The 18,897-nt window shown below is 44.3% G+C and overlaps 1 protein-coding gene across 3 annotated transcripts in view; it reads left to right on the plus strand.

The window, feature by feature from the left end:
* TBC1D8 (TBC1 domain family member 8) overlaps positions 1–18,897 on the plus strand; it is a 118,364-nt gene that overhangs the window by 24,188 nt on the left and 75,279 nt on the right. For 2 of the 3 annotated variants that reach the window (XM_047852351.1, XM_047852352.1), the window contains exon 2: positions 17,448–17,558. The exons of the other annotated variant lie outside the window; for it this stretch is intronic. In XM_047852351.1, the coding sequence (XP_047708307.1) occupies positions 17,448–17,558 (111 nt within the window). The remainder of the gene's footprint in view (positions 1–17,447; positions 17,559–18,897) is intronic. 3 annotated transcript variants of the gene reach the window in all.

Consider the following 18,897-nt stretch of genomic DNA (forward strand, 5'->3'; position numbering starts at 1 on the left):
GTAACAGTGTTATAAAGGATAGAATACTGTATTGCTTTGTATTTTTTCAGTAAAGCTCTTTGGAATTGTTTTTCTCTGACTTTATTTTTCTTTCCTCTCAAAAGAGCCCCTTGGTGATTTGAGATGAATTCTGTCAGGAGTGAGGGAGATTTGCTCTGTCATAGACTCCGTTAGGTGAGGCTGGTCAATGTTGTCATGTGACTTGTAAGTTCAGCATTTCTGGTCTGCTAAATTTCATAAGGGCTAAGAAGTTAAAGAAATAAAATACACCCTTCAAGGGATTGCTGGTGTTTCACTATAATCATAGGGGCCAGCTTCTGAGTTTTAAGCATAACTGACCCTACTCAGAAGTTCTTCCAGGTGTATGAGTAGTATGTGCTCATGCCTTCTGAATGCCTTCTTTCCAAGACCATATGCCCTTAGCCCAGTATTAGGGTCACACATGAATCAGCTGCTCGGTTTGTCGCTGTGTCTGTCCAGAGCTTTCCTGGGATTATGTTTCTTATCCAGTTTCTGCTGCCAGATTGAACCTGAAATTGGCATTTCTTGCATGGGCCTTTTTGTGCTTACTTAGTTTTTTGTTTGTGTGTTTATTTATTGTACTTAGAGTGCGAGTGGGGTAGGGGCAGAAAGAGTGGCAGAGAGCAATTCCCAAGCAGGCTTCTGGATGTCAGCACAGAGCCCAGCGTGGATCCCAGGAACCGTGAGATCATGATTTGAGCTGAAATCAAGAGTCAGATGCTCAACTGACTCAGCCACCCAGGCATTCCCCCTTTTTGTACTTTTGCATTTAGTTATTTTACTATGGAGACTGAGAGGTGGTTTTCTCCTAAATGTGGGTTGATTTTTTCTTTTTTTTAATTGAGATATAATTGACATATAACATTGTATAAGATGTATAAAGTGTTGATTTAATACATTTATAAATTACAATATGATTACCACTGTGGTGTTAGCTAACACCTCTATCCTGTCACATAATTATTGTTTCTTTTTTGTGGTAGGAACTATTAAGATCTAGTCTCTTAGCAACTTTGAAGTTTATAATAGAGTATCGTTGACTATAATCACTACGCTGTGCATTAGCTCTCCAGAAATTATTTATTAGTTGCACGTGTGTACCCTAAAACATCTCCACAGTTTCACCACCCCTCCGCCAGCCCCTGGTAACCACCATTTTACTGTTTTTTAAATTTTTTTTTTTCAACGTTTATTTATTTTTGGGACAGAGAAAGACAGAGCATGAACGGGGGAGGGGCAGAGAGAGAGGGAGACACAGAATTGGAAACAGGCTCCAGGGTCTGAGCCATCAGCCCAGAGCCTGACTCGGGGCTCGAACTCACGGACCGCGAGATCGTGACCTGGCTGAAGTCAGACGCTCAACCGACTGTGCCACCCAGGCGCCCCATTTTACTGTTTTTAGGAGCTTAGCGCTTTTAGCTTCCATATGTAAGTGATATCATACAGTTTTGTCTTTGTCTGTCTAGTTTCTGTTAGCATAATGCCCTCAAGGTCAATCCATACTGCAAATGGTAGGATTTCCTTCTTTCTCCTGGCTGAATAATAATATTCTAGTGTGTGTGTGTGTGTGTGATACCATGTCTTTCATCCATTCATCTGTTGATGGACACTTAGGTTGTTCCCATGTCTTGGCTATCATGGATTGGTTTATTCTTACCTGTACTTTTTGTTCTCTTTAGCAGCTGTATCAGATAATGAAGGCCCCTGCTTACTGTGCAAATAATAGGCCAGAACCCGTGATTCAGGTTCCTGGAGAGCTTTCAGCAGCCCCCATCCCAGGCCATACCACACATCTCTGGATTTGGATTTGAAATCTCTCCAGGAAGTTCCAGGGCTCAGGCAGGATTCAGAACCTGTGGAGTGACCCATGGCTAATCTTGAGATGTGCGTGATGGGTGGACAGATGCAGATCAGAGCCCAGGAAGGGCGTGTGAGAGATGGTTTGCATTGAGAGCAGTGGCTGAGAAGGGTCAGGATGGCCCTCAGCATGTGTAGGTTTTCATGTCAGCCCTATCTGGTCTGAGGAGCTGGCTTTCAGATGATAGAGCATCACTGATGTTGGCCCCCTGCCCCTCCAATGGCAGGAGTCAGGGGCCCTTCCTGAACAGTGGGCACAAGCCCCCGGACAAAGATCAGGAGCAGCCAGGAGCATAGAGACCAGGATTCTACACTAATCCTTTTACTCACTTGGCTTATTTTGCCTGTTTTGTGGAGAGAGAAATCTTAGTATATGTCACCTTGTTTCATCTAGTCCTTACCATGACAAGTCAGGGTAGTTATCATCCTCATTTTACAGATAAGAAGACTAAGGCTTGAATGAGCCATGTGTCAAAGACACGGTTGTTGTCCTTGCAGGGACTCCTACAGAAGGATGGTCTGGATGGAGGCCAGATGGAACGGATGAAGAAGAAAGGGGGTGGCAAGTGTGTCCTACTTTTCTGCAACTTTCAAGGTGAAAGTAGTGAAACAAAAGAGCAGCTCAAGGGCAAAGTAGCAGGATGCAGAGCCTTAGGGATTCAGGAGAAAGAGATGCTGAGATGGCGGTTCTCAGTCTTGCTGCACAGCAAAGTCACAGAGTAACCTGTAAGAGTGCTGGTGCCCAGGCAGCATGCCAGACCAGTTACACCAGACTCTGGGGCAGGGCCCAGGCATCAGTATTTTGGAAGCGCCCCAGGCTACTCTGCGTTGAAGCCAAAGATTGGAGGGAACACCTGTTTTAGAGATTTAAAGGAGTCATTAATGCAGCCAGGCCCAGAGGGAAGGTGTCAGGAACATGGATGGACAGGCTTGTGTCTCTTCTGAGGCTGGCCGGAAAGGAGCAACATGGCAGGTGGAGACAGGACATATTAGGGTGTAGAGGACATGTGGGCTCCTCAGTCAGCAGGGAGGTAGGGACCAGGTGACTGGTGTGAAGGAATCTGTGAGTAGAGTGGTTTGTATCCAATCTTCCTTGCTCCCCTGTCCCTTTGGGCCTGCCGGCTAGAGGGGCCTTCATGTGAGGGGGCCCCCAGGTTTGTGTGGAGTGGAAAGGATTTGGACCAGCTGCTGGTCTTCACCCCTCTGCACGGCAGACCCCCTGAGGGCACTTAGGAATGCCAAGTCCAGGCCCGGAGGCCCATAGGACTCGAGTCTCTGGGCAGAGCCTGGGGGCTTGGCCATGTATGTACCAGGAGCAGTGAGAGCCCCCTGCCCCCCACCTTGAAGTGGGCCTGGTCCTCACCTGAACATGATTCTGTGACTGATGGGAACTATGATAACTGTAACTTTGGCTATTTCAGGAAAAAAAAATTTTTTTAATTAATTTTGAGAGAGAGAGCATGAGGGAGTGGGAGAGAGAGGGAGACAGAGAATCCCAAGGCTTCTCACTGTCAGTGCAGAGCCCAACTTAGGGATGGAACTCACAAACTGCAAGATCATGACCTGACCCAAAACCAAGAGTCGGACCCTCAAGTGACTGAGCCACCCAGGCGCCCATATTTCAGGAACTTCTGCGAATAAGCTTTGTGTTCGTGTTGATCATGAGGAAGTTATCAAGAGCAGACTCTCCAACTTCCTTGTAGGGGGCTGTCCCCACCCCCAACCCTATAGGGAAATTGTAAGGCATTCACTCTTCTAAGGGCTTAAAAAATGTTTTCCCCTGTAAGCAACTGACAATGACTTTGAATGAATGCGTGCCTCTTCCCTGAATTTGTCTTTTTCTGTACTTAGATTATTGGTAAGCCAGGGCAGTAAGTAAACTTAATAATATAAACAATTAGTAAATAGAGCTTGGTTATGAAATCCACTTTGGGTACAGGAAGATGGTTGTACATTGCATGTTGGAAGCTCTCCCACTCTCCGTGTGCATGTACACGGACCAGTAGGAAGTCTTCCTGAGTTGGGCAATGCATTCATTTCCTAGGGCTGTTGTAACAACGAACCACAAACTGGGTTGCTTAAAACAACAGAACAATAGTTCTGGGGCCCAGAAGTCCCAAATCAAGAAGTTCATGGGCCATGCTCCCCGACACCTGTAGGGGAATCCTTTCTTGCCTCTTCCTTGCTTCTCATGATGGCTGGAAATCTTTGGGATTCCCTGCAGCTGTGCAGCTCCAATCTGTGGCCTCAGTATCACATGGTGTTCTCCCTGTGTGTCTTCTCATGTGGACAGCAGTCATATTAGATTACCCCAGTATGACCTTATTTCAACTAATGACATCTACAGAGACTCTAAGTCATGAGGAGCTGGAGGTTGGGATTTCAGCATCTTTTTTTGGAAGATACAACTCAGTCTGTAACAGCTGTCTGGTCCAGGTACTCTGCACATGTTTCAAGATCCATGTGGACCTCACTGGACAGATGAGGGAGCAGAGACTGAGGGAGGTGAGGACGCCTCACGACTAATAAGGGACAGAGTCAAGATTTGAACCCAGGTCTTTGGCACTCCTGAATATATGACTTCCCTAGTTTAGACCAACTGAAGGGTGAGTACTGGGCTACTACTTTGCCACTCTTTTCACCTTTCTGCATGAAATCAATATCATCCTTTTGTTAGAAGGAAGCCCAGAAATATGAAGTTAGTTTGATTTGTTGATCCGGTGGGATTCAGTGGGGATTTTTCATATTTATTTTTATTTCCATTCTTACTGCTCTAACAACTTAAAATCCACCTAAATGGTATAAAGAGAAGACTTTTAGATCTTGGCTACCCAACAGCCTGCTGAAAGTTGCTTGTCTCTTGGGATCTTCTTATGTCCTCGGCCTTATGTGATAAGGACTTAACCCAGTTTCTACTGGTGGCCAGGTTCTCTGGCACAAAAGTGCTCTGAATGGAAGAGCCAGGTCATGAGATGTCCTGGTTCCATCATTACTACGGGGTGTATGTCCGCAGAATAAATGTCAGAGTGTTTTGCCAACAACTGCTGGCTTGTTGCAAGGATCCAGGGTCTTGAAGGCTGCTGCAGCTTTTCCTAAGTGAGGAAGGCTTTGAACAGTCAGATTTCAAGATCAGAATTCCCAGTAGAAAACTCTTGTAATAAAACGTTGCCCATGAGTCTGAGAGAGTAAATTGCAGCTGCTAAGGCTTCTCTATTCCATCTTATTAAAATTTAATTTTATTTGATTTTTTTCCTAATTACTGGCTCCAACTTTGCTTTTCCCCACAGGTTCTCCGCCCATGGACATTGGTAGATGTGTGTCTTGGGTTCAGAAAGAAACGTTTTTTAAAAGGGTTAGGTGACCACTGTTACTATGATGTGTGATGGCTGTAGAGACAGGGGCAAGCTGTCATTTTATTCGCTGTCCTTTTCTTCCCTGATTCTTCCTTGGACACTATCTTGACCCGCACTATGGCTAAGCCCTGGTCCAAAGCTTTCTTAGGACCTGAAGATGGCAACAGGTTCTGTGAGATGTGCTAACTGGCAGCTTGTTACAGACTGGGTCTATAGTAGTGTCACCTGATGGGGAAGGCAGGCCATGGGTCATAGGAGTAAATTCACTTCCTTATTTCCATGGGATGGAACACCTGTTCTTGGGGAGATAGGCTATTCTCCTTACTCTCTAGCTTCCCCTGTTGTCCTGTTTTTTTTTTTTTTTTTTTTTTTTCCAGCCTTTCCTGAATTAATGGTTAAATTCCCATCTGTTTGACCCTATAGAAGGGAGGGCTAAGCAGGGTACATATTTAGTACAGGCTGGGACTTCTGTGCTGTGTGCTTTCTTCTAACAACAAAACACAACACAAAAATAAGAAAATCTACTTAATCCCTGAGATAAATTTAGTTACTGAAACACTTACCTCCTGCCTAGTCTGAGACAAGATTAGTGGAGTTCTGTAACAGAACCATGCAATTGTTGATATGTTGCAAGTCTCTGAAAGAGAATGACAGATGGCAGACTTTGAGTAATCGGATTTCAAGATCAGAATCCACAGGGAGCAAAACTCCAGCTACTTGTAGCTTATGGAAAACTAATTTCTTTCAAGTGAACTTAACTGTGTTCTTTGGTTTTATTTTATTCAGAGGATTTGTTAAGCAAATATTTATTAAAGGCATACCAGGAGCCAGGTACACCAGGTGTTGGGAACGGATAAAGGATCCCTGCCTTTCCCCTTGTAACCCTTGTTCCCCTTGTAACCCTTTATACGTGCATCTAACCCTTGCATGCATTTAACCGTTATACATGCATTTATTTATTTATTTATTTTTTTTTAAAATTTTTTTTTTCAACGTTTATTTATTTTTGGGACAGAGAGAGACAGAGCATGAACGGGGGAGGGGCAGAGAGAGAGGGAGACACAGAATCGGAAACAGGCTCCAGGCTCTGAGCCATCAGCCCAGAGCCCGACGCGGGGCTCGAACTCACGAACCGTGAGATCGTGACCTGGCTGAAGTCGGACGCTTAACCGAATGCGCCACCCAGGTGCCCCTATACATGCATTTAAAGTAAGAAACTTCTGGAGTGCCTGGGTGGCTCAATCAAGTGTCTGGCTCAGGTCTTGATTTCAGGGTCACGAGTTCAAGCCCCGTGTCGGGCTCTGCAGTTGGGCTCCATGTTGGACTCTGTGCTGATTGTGAAGCCTACTTAAAAAAAAATGTGTGTGTGTTTATTTGTTTATTTATAAAGTGAGAAACTTCTGTAGGTGGTAAACATCTAACATTTAATTATAGCAAATTAGTTGTAATTTGATGCCTAAAAAGGCTCTTTTGTTATCAAGGACAGAAATGTTGAAACCAAAGTCAGAAATATGGGCTTTATTGCAAAGGTAGTAAAGAGTATTGTAAACAATTGTGCCAAACACTGGCGTGCCAAGCTTGACCTCTTTTGGTATACCTGCACACTCTCAAGATGAATGGAACCCACTGTGGCTTCACTGGCTGCACTTTAGAAATGATGGCAATACCTCTGGGGAAGGATTAACCAAGCTAAAGTGTGTCGCACACATAGTAGGTGTTCACTAAAAGTGTCTCAACAATTGCATGTGAGTTGCTGTATTGAAATACATGTAGCTGGTAAGCTTGATGAAACAGGCAGACTCATCCCTTTTAAGACTGGTTTGCAGTTTTACAGGCTCCCAGGGGGCTCTTTCCATGTGAGGAACTGGAATCCAGTGAAGTACTGTCTTTCATTTTGAACTTGAGTCTGTGGAAATGTTTTGCTTCACTGACCCTTTTGACTCTCACATTGATTTCCATTTTGCAAAGGAGGTACTATTGCCTTACCTTATTTATTTATTTTTCTGTGATCCTTGAATGCCTCTAAGCTCCATTTCCTGCCTTTAATTATGTACAGGGCCATTAAACAAAAGTGTGGTTGGCAAGGTGGTTGTGACTGTAACAGTATAAGGTGCTATCAGGCGGCAGGCTGCACTTAATGAAATTTGGCTGGTAAACTGGTTTGTGCACCACACATGAGTCTTGTTGAACAAGTTTAACAGCCTTTCTGCAACTGCCTCTGAGCAGGAAAGGACAATTCTTTGAACTTCATGCTCAGCCTTGTTTTTTACTTCCTTTCTTCAAAATCTTCAATGTGGGAATGGAATAGTCTTTATCTGTGACTAGTTAGAAAAAAGGCCTTAGGGACATGTACCAAGAGTTATTGTGAAGGGGCAAGATGTGAGGTAAATGTTCTTTGTGGTTTTATATATTTCCCAAAATGTCTTACAATAAGAATGTATTTATTTTGTAATCAAGGAAAAAAAAAAAAAACAAACTGCTTTAGAAGGGCAAATTGAGACCAAACTTCATTATTTTAGGAAAGATTTTGGGAAAAGATATTCTTCATAATTGGTTCCCTTAATGTGATTTTGGGAGTACAGGCAATACCCATTGGGCTTGTTAAACACGGGATGTCAAAAGTGATAAATTAATAAGTCCCAAACAGGAAGTCTGCTGTTAAAGTCTGCAGGTACCCGAGTGCTCTAGGCTGTTTAAGGACTTTGGCCCAAGCAGATAGTTTCTCAACAAAATTGAGAGTTCAGAGATGTTTTGTCAAAGGATTTTGGTTCTTTTGAGGAAGGTGAAACAGGCAAGGGGATATAGTTTGCTTCTGTTACATTTGAATACACCAGGGTCAGTATAACATAATTTTGTGACTTTTTTCTTTTTTAAGTTTATTTATTTATTTATCAATGCAGGGGGCAGAGAGAGAGGGAGAGAATCTCAAGCAGGCTGCATACTGTCAGTGCAAAGCCTGACTCGGGGGCTCGATCTCATGAACTGTGAGATCATGACCTGAGCGAAAATCAAGTCGGATGCCCAACTGACTGAACCACCCAGGCGCTCCTGTGACTTGTTTTTCTAGGCTTCCTGGGTTAGGGGATGGTTCTAGTCTTTATTGGTTAGGGGTTCCTGGAATCTAAGGGAGGAAGTTTCAGGATTAAAGTGAGTACCTTGAAAGAGAAGGGAATCCTGCCATTTCAACAGTGTGGGTGACTTGAGGACATTTTGCGGAGTGAAATAAGCCAGTCACAGAAGGACAAATTCTACATAATACCACTTCTGTGATGAGTCTAAAATAGTGAAACGTATGGAAGCAGAGAATGGAATGGTGGTGCTAGGGGCTAGAGGGAGGAGAGAATGGGGAGGAACTAGTCAAAGGGTACAGAGTTTCAGTTACACAAGATGAGCATGTCCTAGAGGTCCAGTATATAGCATAATGCCTGTACTTAACAATATTTATACTTAAATATTTGCTAAAAGGGTAGATCTTATGCTAAATGTTCTTATCACAGTGTTATATATTAATAATTATAAGAGAGCGGGAGGAAGCTTTTGGAGGCGATGGATATATTTATGGCATAGATTATGGTGATGGTTTCATGGGTGCATACTTCAAACTCATACATTAATTATGTATACCTTTTTGTAGGTAAAAAAAAAAAAAAGGGTGACAAGTATCTGGAAAGAGCTGAACAGAATGGGAAGGACAGGTTAGCACGGGGCTAGAACCATCAGGATGGTGAGCAGGTGGTCCTAGAGCACTTGGGTCCCATTTCATAGCCATTGGGAGTGGCCAAAAGTGACATATTAGTGTCCAGGGAAGAGCTATGGGCAATCCTGGATTGTGCTGGGCTTGGCAGTAGAGGTGGAACAGGTACCCATCCCCATCCATTCTGGATGCCCCTAGCAGCTGGCGTTTCATTTAGAGATGGTATCAGGCCTTCAGGTCAACTTCTTTGTTACTGTACCCCTTACCTCTTATTTTATAGCCTTGGATCATCCCTGTACTATAAGGATTTAATCCTAATTGCTTTACGTAATCATCATGCCAGAAGACCAGATAAATGGATGGTCAAGTGGATGGAAATGATGGAGAATTTTCAAGACAGTGTTCATTATATCCACGGCAACATGTGTCTGTTAAGGCAGGGAAGTCACTATGTTTGGAACTGGCTGTCATGATGGTGTTTTGTGTAGGATTCTTGTTGTCAGGCACTTCGAGCATTACGTCACCCTGTTTGGAGGTTCACTATGACAGGATCCTTATGTTCGGTCTGAGCCAAAGCAGGCAGCTTGGTTCCCATCCAAGGATTATTTATGGAGCCACTAGAAGAACGTGTCAGAGTTCAGCAGTGTGGACCCGGAGTGCATTTGTGTTCACATGCGTTTATGATTTATCACTTGGGGAATGGAGTTAGGAAAATTGTTTTTATATTTACTTTAGGAGCCCCACTGTGGACATTTCTGATCATTAGAATTGTCATGCTTTTTCTTTAAATTGTGGTAAAATACACGTAACATAAAATTGACCATCTGGACCATTTTTAAGCATACAGCTCAGTGGTATTAATTGTACAGTTCACATTGTTATGCAACCATCACCACTGTCCATCCCCAGAACTCTCATCTTGGAAAACAAACTCTGTTCCCACTGAAGAATTTTCACAGCTTTGGAGTGAAGGCAAAAAGGATTCTTTAAGAGTCCCTTAATTCCAGTGAGAACAGGACCGAATGGTCTGCACTTGTAACTCCTCTTGGCTGATCAGAGCTACCCACTGTACCCACCATCCTCTCTTGGTTTCCTGGGAAAGCCTAGGTTCGTTGTGTGGCTGTCCTTGTCCCCATGGGACTGGAATGCAGCGTGCAGGTGAGGGCATGGTGGCTGCCTGTCCTGTTCTCGAGAACTGGGACCAGAATCCCTCCCTTGTGGTGCCCTTGAAGCTCTCCTCCGGACCTGTGCTTGCTCCGACTTGTGTTGTGGATTTGGCAGGCTCATCCTGTCACCACGATGGGCACGTGGCTGCTGTGTTAGGCACTTCGTTAAAAAGTTGAGCTCATCAGGTGGCCGGCTCCCGAGCTTCCCGCGTGATTCAGTTACCCTGTGGCTTTGCCCATCAATTGACTGCACTCTGAAAATTGCACCATCATCTCTCGGTTTCGCGGAGATTTGTGGGAATCATAAGGGACTCACACTGAGAGGTATATTGAATTATATAAAATGCTTTGTAGAAAAAAGTCAGAGTCTGGTAATTTGGATTATGAATTTTACTTTGAATAGGTAGAGCTTTCTCACTGGGAATGCAAATATCCCCAACATTTATCTTCTTTTCAAGCCTAGTAGAAAGGACTTCACGTGATCTTTTACGTTATTTATTACTTTTCACAAATAAAAGTTTTTTTTCCTTTATTCTCGCTCTTTATTTGCCTTTTCCCCTAAGTCTCCAAAACAGCAATACCAGCCAAACCAAACAGCCCTAACGTGAAGACAGACCTTGAGACCAAATTAGTTTCCCAACTGTGGATTATGGTGTTGAGCTGTGGTGCACTGTGGGTGTGCCATCACATCGATGGCTTAGGTATAATGATGAGAAACTTTTTACTGGAGTGAAAGAATTTTTTTTTTTTTTTGTCATGGGGCTGCTGAGGTCTATTCTAAGCCCAAAGCCATTAGGGAGACCTGCTTTCTTCAGTGCAGGGGGTAAAAAATAGACTGTTTTCTGTTTTTTTGCTTTCCTTAAAATGCTTTCTGTGGGGGTTGGGTGTTGCTGTGTTTTAAATGGGTTTTACTATGCGAGGGTGTTGTTACTGGTGAGAGCAGAGCAGTTTGTCACTGCTGCCTGTGGTTAAGTCCCAGGCCCGACACAGAGGTTGTTATATAAACCAGGAGGCAGTGGGAAGGCTTCTCCAAGTGTCCTTGTTTGTTCCATGTCAGTAGCTGCCATTTCGTCTTAAACTCGGTACCACCCATGTGCATGAAATCCAGCCAGAATGAAAGATTTGCAGCATTATCACTTAGAAGCAAATTATTCATAGGCCCCTTTTGGGCCCTAATTATAAAACTTGTCACTTGACATCTATCTCCGCCAGAGTTGTTATTCTAATAGCCTAAAAATAGGAGTGTTGCACTCACTGTGCCGCCAGGAGGGTTTTCCTGTAGAGCCAGACAAGCCATATGGAGCTGCCACAGAAGGCAGACCAGAATGCTCCATGCGAGCTGCCCTGCATTTGGGGGGATTTGTTCCTGGAGACAGAGCCAAGACTCAGCCAGTCGGGGCTTGGGAGAGCAAAGTCAGTCTGAATGTAGTTAGAAGTGTAGGTTTGTGGATGGTGGAGCATTTCTGAAAATAATTGTTACCCTGTCTTTCAATTTTTTTCAATGTTTATTTTTGAGAGAGAGAGAGAGCGAGCATGAGTGGGAGAGGGGCAGAGAAAGATGGGGACAAGAGGATCCCAAGCAGGCTCTGCGCTGACAGCAGAGAGCCAGATGTGGGGCTCAAACTCAGGAACCGCGAGATCATGACCTGAGCTGAAGTCTGACACTTAACCACTGAGCCACCCAGGCACCCCTGTCTTTAAACAGCCCTAGAGCAGGGGAAGAGGCCTGTTTTGGAGCTGGAGCTGGGGAGGGTCCAGTCCTTAGTGCTCAGAGCTTTAGCCACTTCATCCCTCCCTCCAAAGGTGGCCATGAGGATTAATGAGAAAACAGACTTGAGTATTTTTTCTTTTTAATGAGCCTGAGTCTGCCAAATAAATACTGCCTCAGAGCCATCCATGTGAGTTGTCGTCAGCTTCCTTATAAAAAGATAAGTAGGGCTGCATACCCTGTTAGGAGCTATGCGTAAACATTTTGCCATCTATTTACCTTATTGATATGTATGTGTGTATATATTTTTGTCTTTGACCCATTTGAAATTTGTGGACATCATACCCTATTTTCTAATGACTTTGAATGATTTCTTTGCCACGCTAACCATTCCTTCACCATTTAGCAGAGATTTAAGGATGCTTTTTTCTTCCAGATGTTTCGTTTCTCCTTTTGGTTTTCCTACTGAGGACTCTCACTGATCTGTCTCCCACTTGTGCGTCTTCTCTGCCATATTGGACCCTGGTCTGCTGCTTTTGTGTTCATGCTTTGGTTGGTTCCACCCTGAGTGCTCTGGTTTACCCCAGATTCAGAGCCCCTGCCCGCTCCTGGGGATCATGCAGGGGCAGTCTGAATTTGCGCAGATGTGGAGTGGAGGGCCCTTGTCTGCAGGCGGACACTGACTCACTCCCCTTGTCACTTTTTAAAAAAAACTAAACTTTATTTTTTAGAACAGTTTTAGATTTACAGAAACACTGTGAAGGTAGTATAGGGAGGTCTCATATACCCCACACCCAGTTTCTCCTATTGACATATTAGCATGGTGTATTTGTTACAACGAATGAACTGGTACTGATGGATTATGGTGGTAGGCAGAATAATGCTGCAAGCCTGCGACTGTGTGAGGTTCCATGGCAAAGGGGAATTAAAGGATGTGGATAGAATTAATTGGGTTGCTAATCAGTGGACCTGAATATAGGGAGATGAGTTTGGATTATCTCGGGGGGCCCAATGTGATCACAAGGATTTTTAAAACTGGAAGAGGAACTCATCCTGGTGTTGCTGGCTTTGAAGATGGAGGAGGGGACCGAGAACTAAGTGAGGGAGCTGCGGCCATTCGGAGCTGGAAAAGGCAAGGAAAAGGGTTCTCACCTTGAGGCTCCAGAAAGGAGGCTGTTGACACTTTGACTTTAGCTCAGTGAGATCTGTATCAAACTTCTGACCTACAGAACTATAAGGTAATAAATTTGCTTCTTTTAAGCTATTGTGTTTGTACTAACTTGTCACAGCAGTGGTAGAACATAAAGACAGTGATTGTTAACTAAAGTCGGTGTTTTTATTTTATTTATTTTATTTTATTTTTTAATATTTTTTAACATTTATTTATTTTTGAGACAGAGACAGAGCATGAATGGGGGGAGGGCCAGAGAGAGAGGGAGACACAGAATCTGAAGCAGGCTCCAGACTCTGAGCTGTCAGCACAGAGCCTGATGCGGGGCTCGAACTCATGGACCATGAGATTGTGACCTGAGCGAAGTCGGACGCTCAACCGACTGAGCCACCCAGGCGCCCCATAAAGTCGGTGTTTTTAAAAAAAAATTTAATGTTTATTTTTGAGACAGAGAGAGATGGAGCCTGAGTGGGGGAGGGGCAGAGAGAGAGGGACACAGAATCTGAAACAGACTCCAAGGTCAGAGCTGTCAGCACAGAGCCCGACGCGGGGCTCAAACTCACAGACCGTGAGATCATAACCTGAGCCGAACTCGGACGCTTAACTGACTCGGCCACCCAGGCACCCCCTAAAGTCTGTGTTTTATTCAGATTTTGCTGGCCTTTTAATTACCCAGGATCCCTCTCAGGATACACCTCACATTTAGTTGTCATCTTGGCTGTGACCGTTTCTCAGACCTCCCTGGTTTTTAGTGACTTTGATAGTTCTGATAGTACTGGTCAGGTATGTTTTCTGAGTCAGGCATGAGGCTCATTCTGATGTTTGCTTTGTCTCTTCAGACTGTGTTTTCTTGCCTTTCAGCATTCTTTGTCATTGTTTTTGAAAGCCAGGCATAATGTAAGGAGAAACAAGAACTGAAGAAATAGTTCTTTAGTGTGAGTTTTATGTTATTTTGTCTAGGACTTGGGCTGTTGGTTTGCTGTAGCCACAGATGCCCAAGGTTTTCAGATTCCTCAGGTGTCCTTGCCTTGGTCTCTCTCTCTGTCTTTGGGCTTCTTTTAAGAATGAGCTCCGGGGCGCCTGGCTGGCTCAGTTGGTAGAGCATGCGACTCTTGATCTCAGAGTCATGAGTTCAAGGTGCACATTGGCCTTAGAGCTTGCTTAAAGACATTTAAAAAAATACAGAAACTTGAGCTCCTCACATGGAGTCTGAGAGTCTTCCGGTCCTTCCCAGTGTCATTATGCCAGAACCTGTTGATGTGGTGGTAAAGTATGGGGAGAAGAAGCACCCTGTAAGTCTTATTAAAGAATCTTGGTCTTTCAGTGGGTCTGTGTCCCTGGGATGTGCTCTGGACAGTGTTTCTTGGACGCCTCCCTTACCCTGACCCCTCCCCCTTCACCAGGTGAGACCAGAAGGCTGAAGGGGGCTGGATTCCCAGAAACGCCCTTCCCCCAGCTGGGATAAGGTTCTGGAGAGTCTCCATCCCTGCTGGAGAGCAGGCCCCTGTTGTGGAGAATGTTCTGGGAGATCAGGAGAGGTTTTTCCTCGCTCTTCATAGCGAGAACCTGGTAGTAAAACCTGTACAGGTAAAACCTAAAACTGTGGCCATCAGGAGTCTCCTACTCTCCTGCTAGTCCATACACAGCCTCTCAGCAATTTGTCAAAACCTTATTGAAGTGTTCTATCAGTTGATGGCCCCAGCGGCTTCTGCTTCAGGTGAGTGATCTGGGCTGTGACTTTGGATTGTCCCCTCTCTCCAGATTTCTGGGTTATGATTTTGACCTGTGCCCTTAGGTCTCTGATGGGTCCCAGAAAAGCCGCGGATATTCAATTTGCTCAGCTTCTTATCATTGGGATGGGAGTGAGGACTTCAAATTCTTTGCGCGGGGGAGCTGAAACTAGAAGTCCCCTCTTTGCTTCCTTGTTGTCCTCCCCACCTTCCTACCAGGTTGGTTGTGTTGGTATAAAACATCCTGACCATTGCAAAAGCTCCTGAGTCTTGAAGAGAAAAAAAAAATCACGGTTTCCGATCAGAGAGACTGCTTCTGAGTTATGGTGACACCAAGTCATTGCCCACCCTTCTCACTTCCTCCTTTTGTTGCTCAGGTTTTACTTATTAGCAAACTAGATAAGGGTTCTACAACAGATCTCTTAAATTGGGAAGTACTGGGTCTGCATGTGGGATGGGTCGGTTTTTTTTTTTAGCACCTTTTCCCTATCACTAACCCCCTCCAAGCTTTGACAGGCAAAAATGTTTTATCAATCTTACACAAATACGGCTTAATTTTTACCCTGTCCTGCCTTCCTGCCCATGGTTTTTTTTAAGTTTCATTTTTTAATTTGCATGTGAGAGAGAGTACAAGTGGGGAAGGGGCAGAGAGAGGGAGATCCAGAATCCCAAGCAGACTCATGCCCCCAATGCAGAGCCCAATGTGGGGCTCGAATTTACAAGCCATGAGATCATGACCTGAGCTGAGATCAAGAGTTGCTTAAGTGACTGAGCCACGCAGGTGCCCCCCACCTGTGCTTTTGATCACAGAGCTCCCCTAAGCAGCTGTGCAAGTTCTGTGTTAAAGTAGCAGCCCCTTTATTTAGCTGACAGCTTTCAGGCCCTCTCAATTACATGTAAGTCAAGAGGAAACCAGTGAGGGGCGCCTGGGTGGCTCAGTCCATTAGAGCATCCGACTCTTAATTTCAGCTCAGGTCATGATACCAGGGTCACGGGATCAAGCCCCACTCCTCACTGAGTGTGGAGGCTGCTTAAGATTCTCTCTCTACTTCCCTCCCTCTCCCTGGCTCACGCACATGTGTGCTCTCTCTCTGTGCAAACAAACCAGTAAGACAAAAATTCTGAGCAGCCTAAGGAATAATTGCTATAAAAACTCAGGCACCCTTCCTTCTTTCCCTAAAGCTGTTAATGGGGACAGATCAAGGTAATTGTATGGGTGGGGTGGATGGTCAGTTGGAGCTTAGATAAGGTAAAGAGGGCATCTGTCAGAAAGGGGGTAGAATTGATCAGATAAGTAAATATATTAAGAATAATGGAAGCCAGGTTCCTCATGTTGGAGAAGAGAGTTGCAAATATGGAAAGAAACTGGAATGACCCTGGTATTTGATCGCAGTGCTGGTATTGGATCATAATTGGAAGTTTTTATGTATAAAATCAGTATAAAAATGAAAATGTCAATGAGTATATGTGTGTATACATACATAAACATGTACCCATACATATGTACATATATGTACAGTCCAAGCTCTGTCCACTGAAAGGTTCTGGGAGCAAGCACCCCCACAGCAGTAAGTGTACTTGGCTCCCAGACCTTGGCTTTTAAATACCATTCTTCACTAAAGGAACCAGGCTTCTTGGAGAAATGGCTGATGCCAGGGCTAGAGCAGGAAGAATAAAGGGTGAACTTGGATTATTTGCCAGAAAGTAGAATAATGGGGACACGTCCAAAGGACACAGAAGCCAGCTTGAAGGGGTACCTACTGGCCAAGTCAGAGACAACGTGAACATCAAAATAATCGTAATACTAGATTGGATAAGGTAGGGAAACATGAAACCATACTGCTAGAAATAAATAAGTTAAATTTAAGGAGGAATGCAGTTTCAAAGAACTTCACAGAATACTTGCTAATTACAAAGGGAAAAAGGAGTAACTCTACAGTGCAGAACCCTGGCAAACGAGTAATGGGACAATACGAAATCGTCTGCCACCTGGTGTGTGGGTGTGTGTGTGTGTTTGCTGTTGATTCATGATGATATTCATTACAACAGAGTGATAGACCTTTACTTTGTGTGCTTTATGGTCTGTGAAGGACTTCAATATTTTATTTGCTTCTCACGGTCCCCTTCTGGAGTGGGCAGGGATTATTTTTCTACCTTTGAGGATATGATATAATAACGGTAGTTTTTACAGCCAGGCAATAGTCTAAGAACTTTGAATGTTGCATACATTAATTCTCACAATTACCCTATAAGGTAGATATACTGTGATAATTCCCCTTTACAAATGAGACCAAGGCACAGAGAGGTTAAGTAACTTGCCCAGTGTCACACAGCTTAAAAGTTGGGAAACTGAGACTTGAGTCAGACATTCTGACTCCATATTTCCAGCTCTTATTTATTGAGTTGTGTTGCCTCTGTAATTGAGATGCTGAGGAAAGGAAACACTTAGCTAGGTTAGGTGACTTGTTCAAGGCCCCTTGTTCCCGTGGTTGTTGGATTCTGCAAATCTGTACTGAGTGCCTGTTAATGTCAGGCCCTATTCCAGATGCTGGGTGAGTGGTACTAGGCAGCCAGAGCCTTGGGCCTCCTGGAGCTCAGGCTCTTGTGAGGTGAGTTGAAGAACTGGACGTGAGCCTGCTGCCTTCTGGTGTCAAGTCTAGACACAAAGCGAACTGCCTTGTTTTGCAGGGAGTGGGCAGCTGGTCAGTCTCTGTGCTCAGTGGTGCACTTTCTTTTTTCTTTTGAAGGTCGCCTGGTAGGTGCTCTGGATGCAGTGCTGGATTCCAATGCACGGGTCGCTCCATTTCGAATTCTGCTTCAAGTGCCTGGGTCCCAGGTTTATTCTCCCATAGCATGTGGTGAGTTACTGAGTGGATCAGACGTTTACTGGGCCATAGCCACTGGTGAGTTTTGTTCCAGTTGGAACATTCCAAACCTTAAGGTCTAAGCATGCTGAGTATCTGCATGTTGGTGAAGCTTGAAGGTAACTCCTTTTAGAAACTCACCTGCTTTTATGAGTTCTTTTTTTTTTCTTTTCTTTTTTTTCACCCATCAAAAGCACATAAAGGCTACAAGCTTGGGCACCTTAGCTTGGGCATGCCAGGCTTTTGCGTGGTGTGCTGTTCCAGGGTGCTGTATATTGTTGAGTATGAATGGAACCCTTTTTTCCTGAATCTTGTTTCTGACATAACGAATGCCTTCCTGGGCAAGTGCACCTATCGTAATGGTACAAGGCATGGGGGTGGGGGGGGCGACTGAGGGCTGTGTCTGACTTAGGGTAGTCTTCACCCCCTTGTTCCACATTTGTGCTGCATTACTGGACTGCTGCGCCCCATGGGAATTTTGCAATTCCCCCCCCCCCCCACCCCCCGCCGTCCTCTTCTTCTGGGATTTCAGTCCTCCTGCACTGTCTAATGCTCTACTTGCCTCTCCAGCACCTCTGGGGCTGGGAATCAATCATTACATCTGAGAAGCCCCTTCTATTAAAAACTAAAGCAAGATGTGTCTTTTTAACCACATGAGTCATAAACGTTCACCTTCTAGAAATTAAATTGGTAAGAGAGAAAGAAAAGGAAATCTTCTGTACCCCTTTATCAAAGTGCTTGTCTCTCTTCTGAGTACCTGTGCTAATACACACAGAAGCTTCTAGTTTGGGTTTCGAATGGTAAACACGATGCATGTTCAGTATAATCCATTAACCTTTGACAAGTTCAAAGAAGAAAATGTCTCTCGCCTCACATCCTAGCCACCCAAAGCAACCTCTGGCCACACTGGGTTCACCTCATTGAGACCACTTTATACTGTATTTAGGACAGGTACAACAATAGTTTTGAAGATGGTCAGAAGTACCTTTGTAAAAATGCAATCTATCTGACAATGCTGTTTTATAATAAAAGTGTTATGTTTTTACTTGATTTCAATAAACAAGAAGCTGAAGTAAAACCAGAGAAACTTCAAAAATGTTTCCTTAACGTGAGAGCTTATTTTCTAAAAGGTTCATCTAAGACTAAGGGAGGAGATTTGTGAAAGTGTCACAGGGTTAGGATTGTGGCTTTTTAAAGCAGTGTTGCAACTCTGACCATGTGTGTTGACTCCCCAGCCTGGAAGACAAGGATGCCAGCCTTCATATGCTCCCCCCTTTCTCTCCAGCCTTTCATTTAAAAACGTGTTACTATTAACTTGGCGTTGTAATTTTCA

Source organism: Prionailurus viverrinus, chromosome A3 (genome assembly GCF_022837055.1).
Source record: "Prionailurus viverrinus isolate Anna chromosome A3, UM_Priviv_1.0, whole genome shotgun sequence".
Taxonomy (NCBI): Eukaryota; Metazoa; Chordata; class Mammalia; order Carnivora; family Felidae; genus Prionailurus; species Prionailurus viverrinus.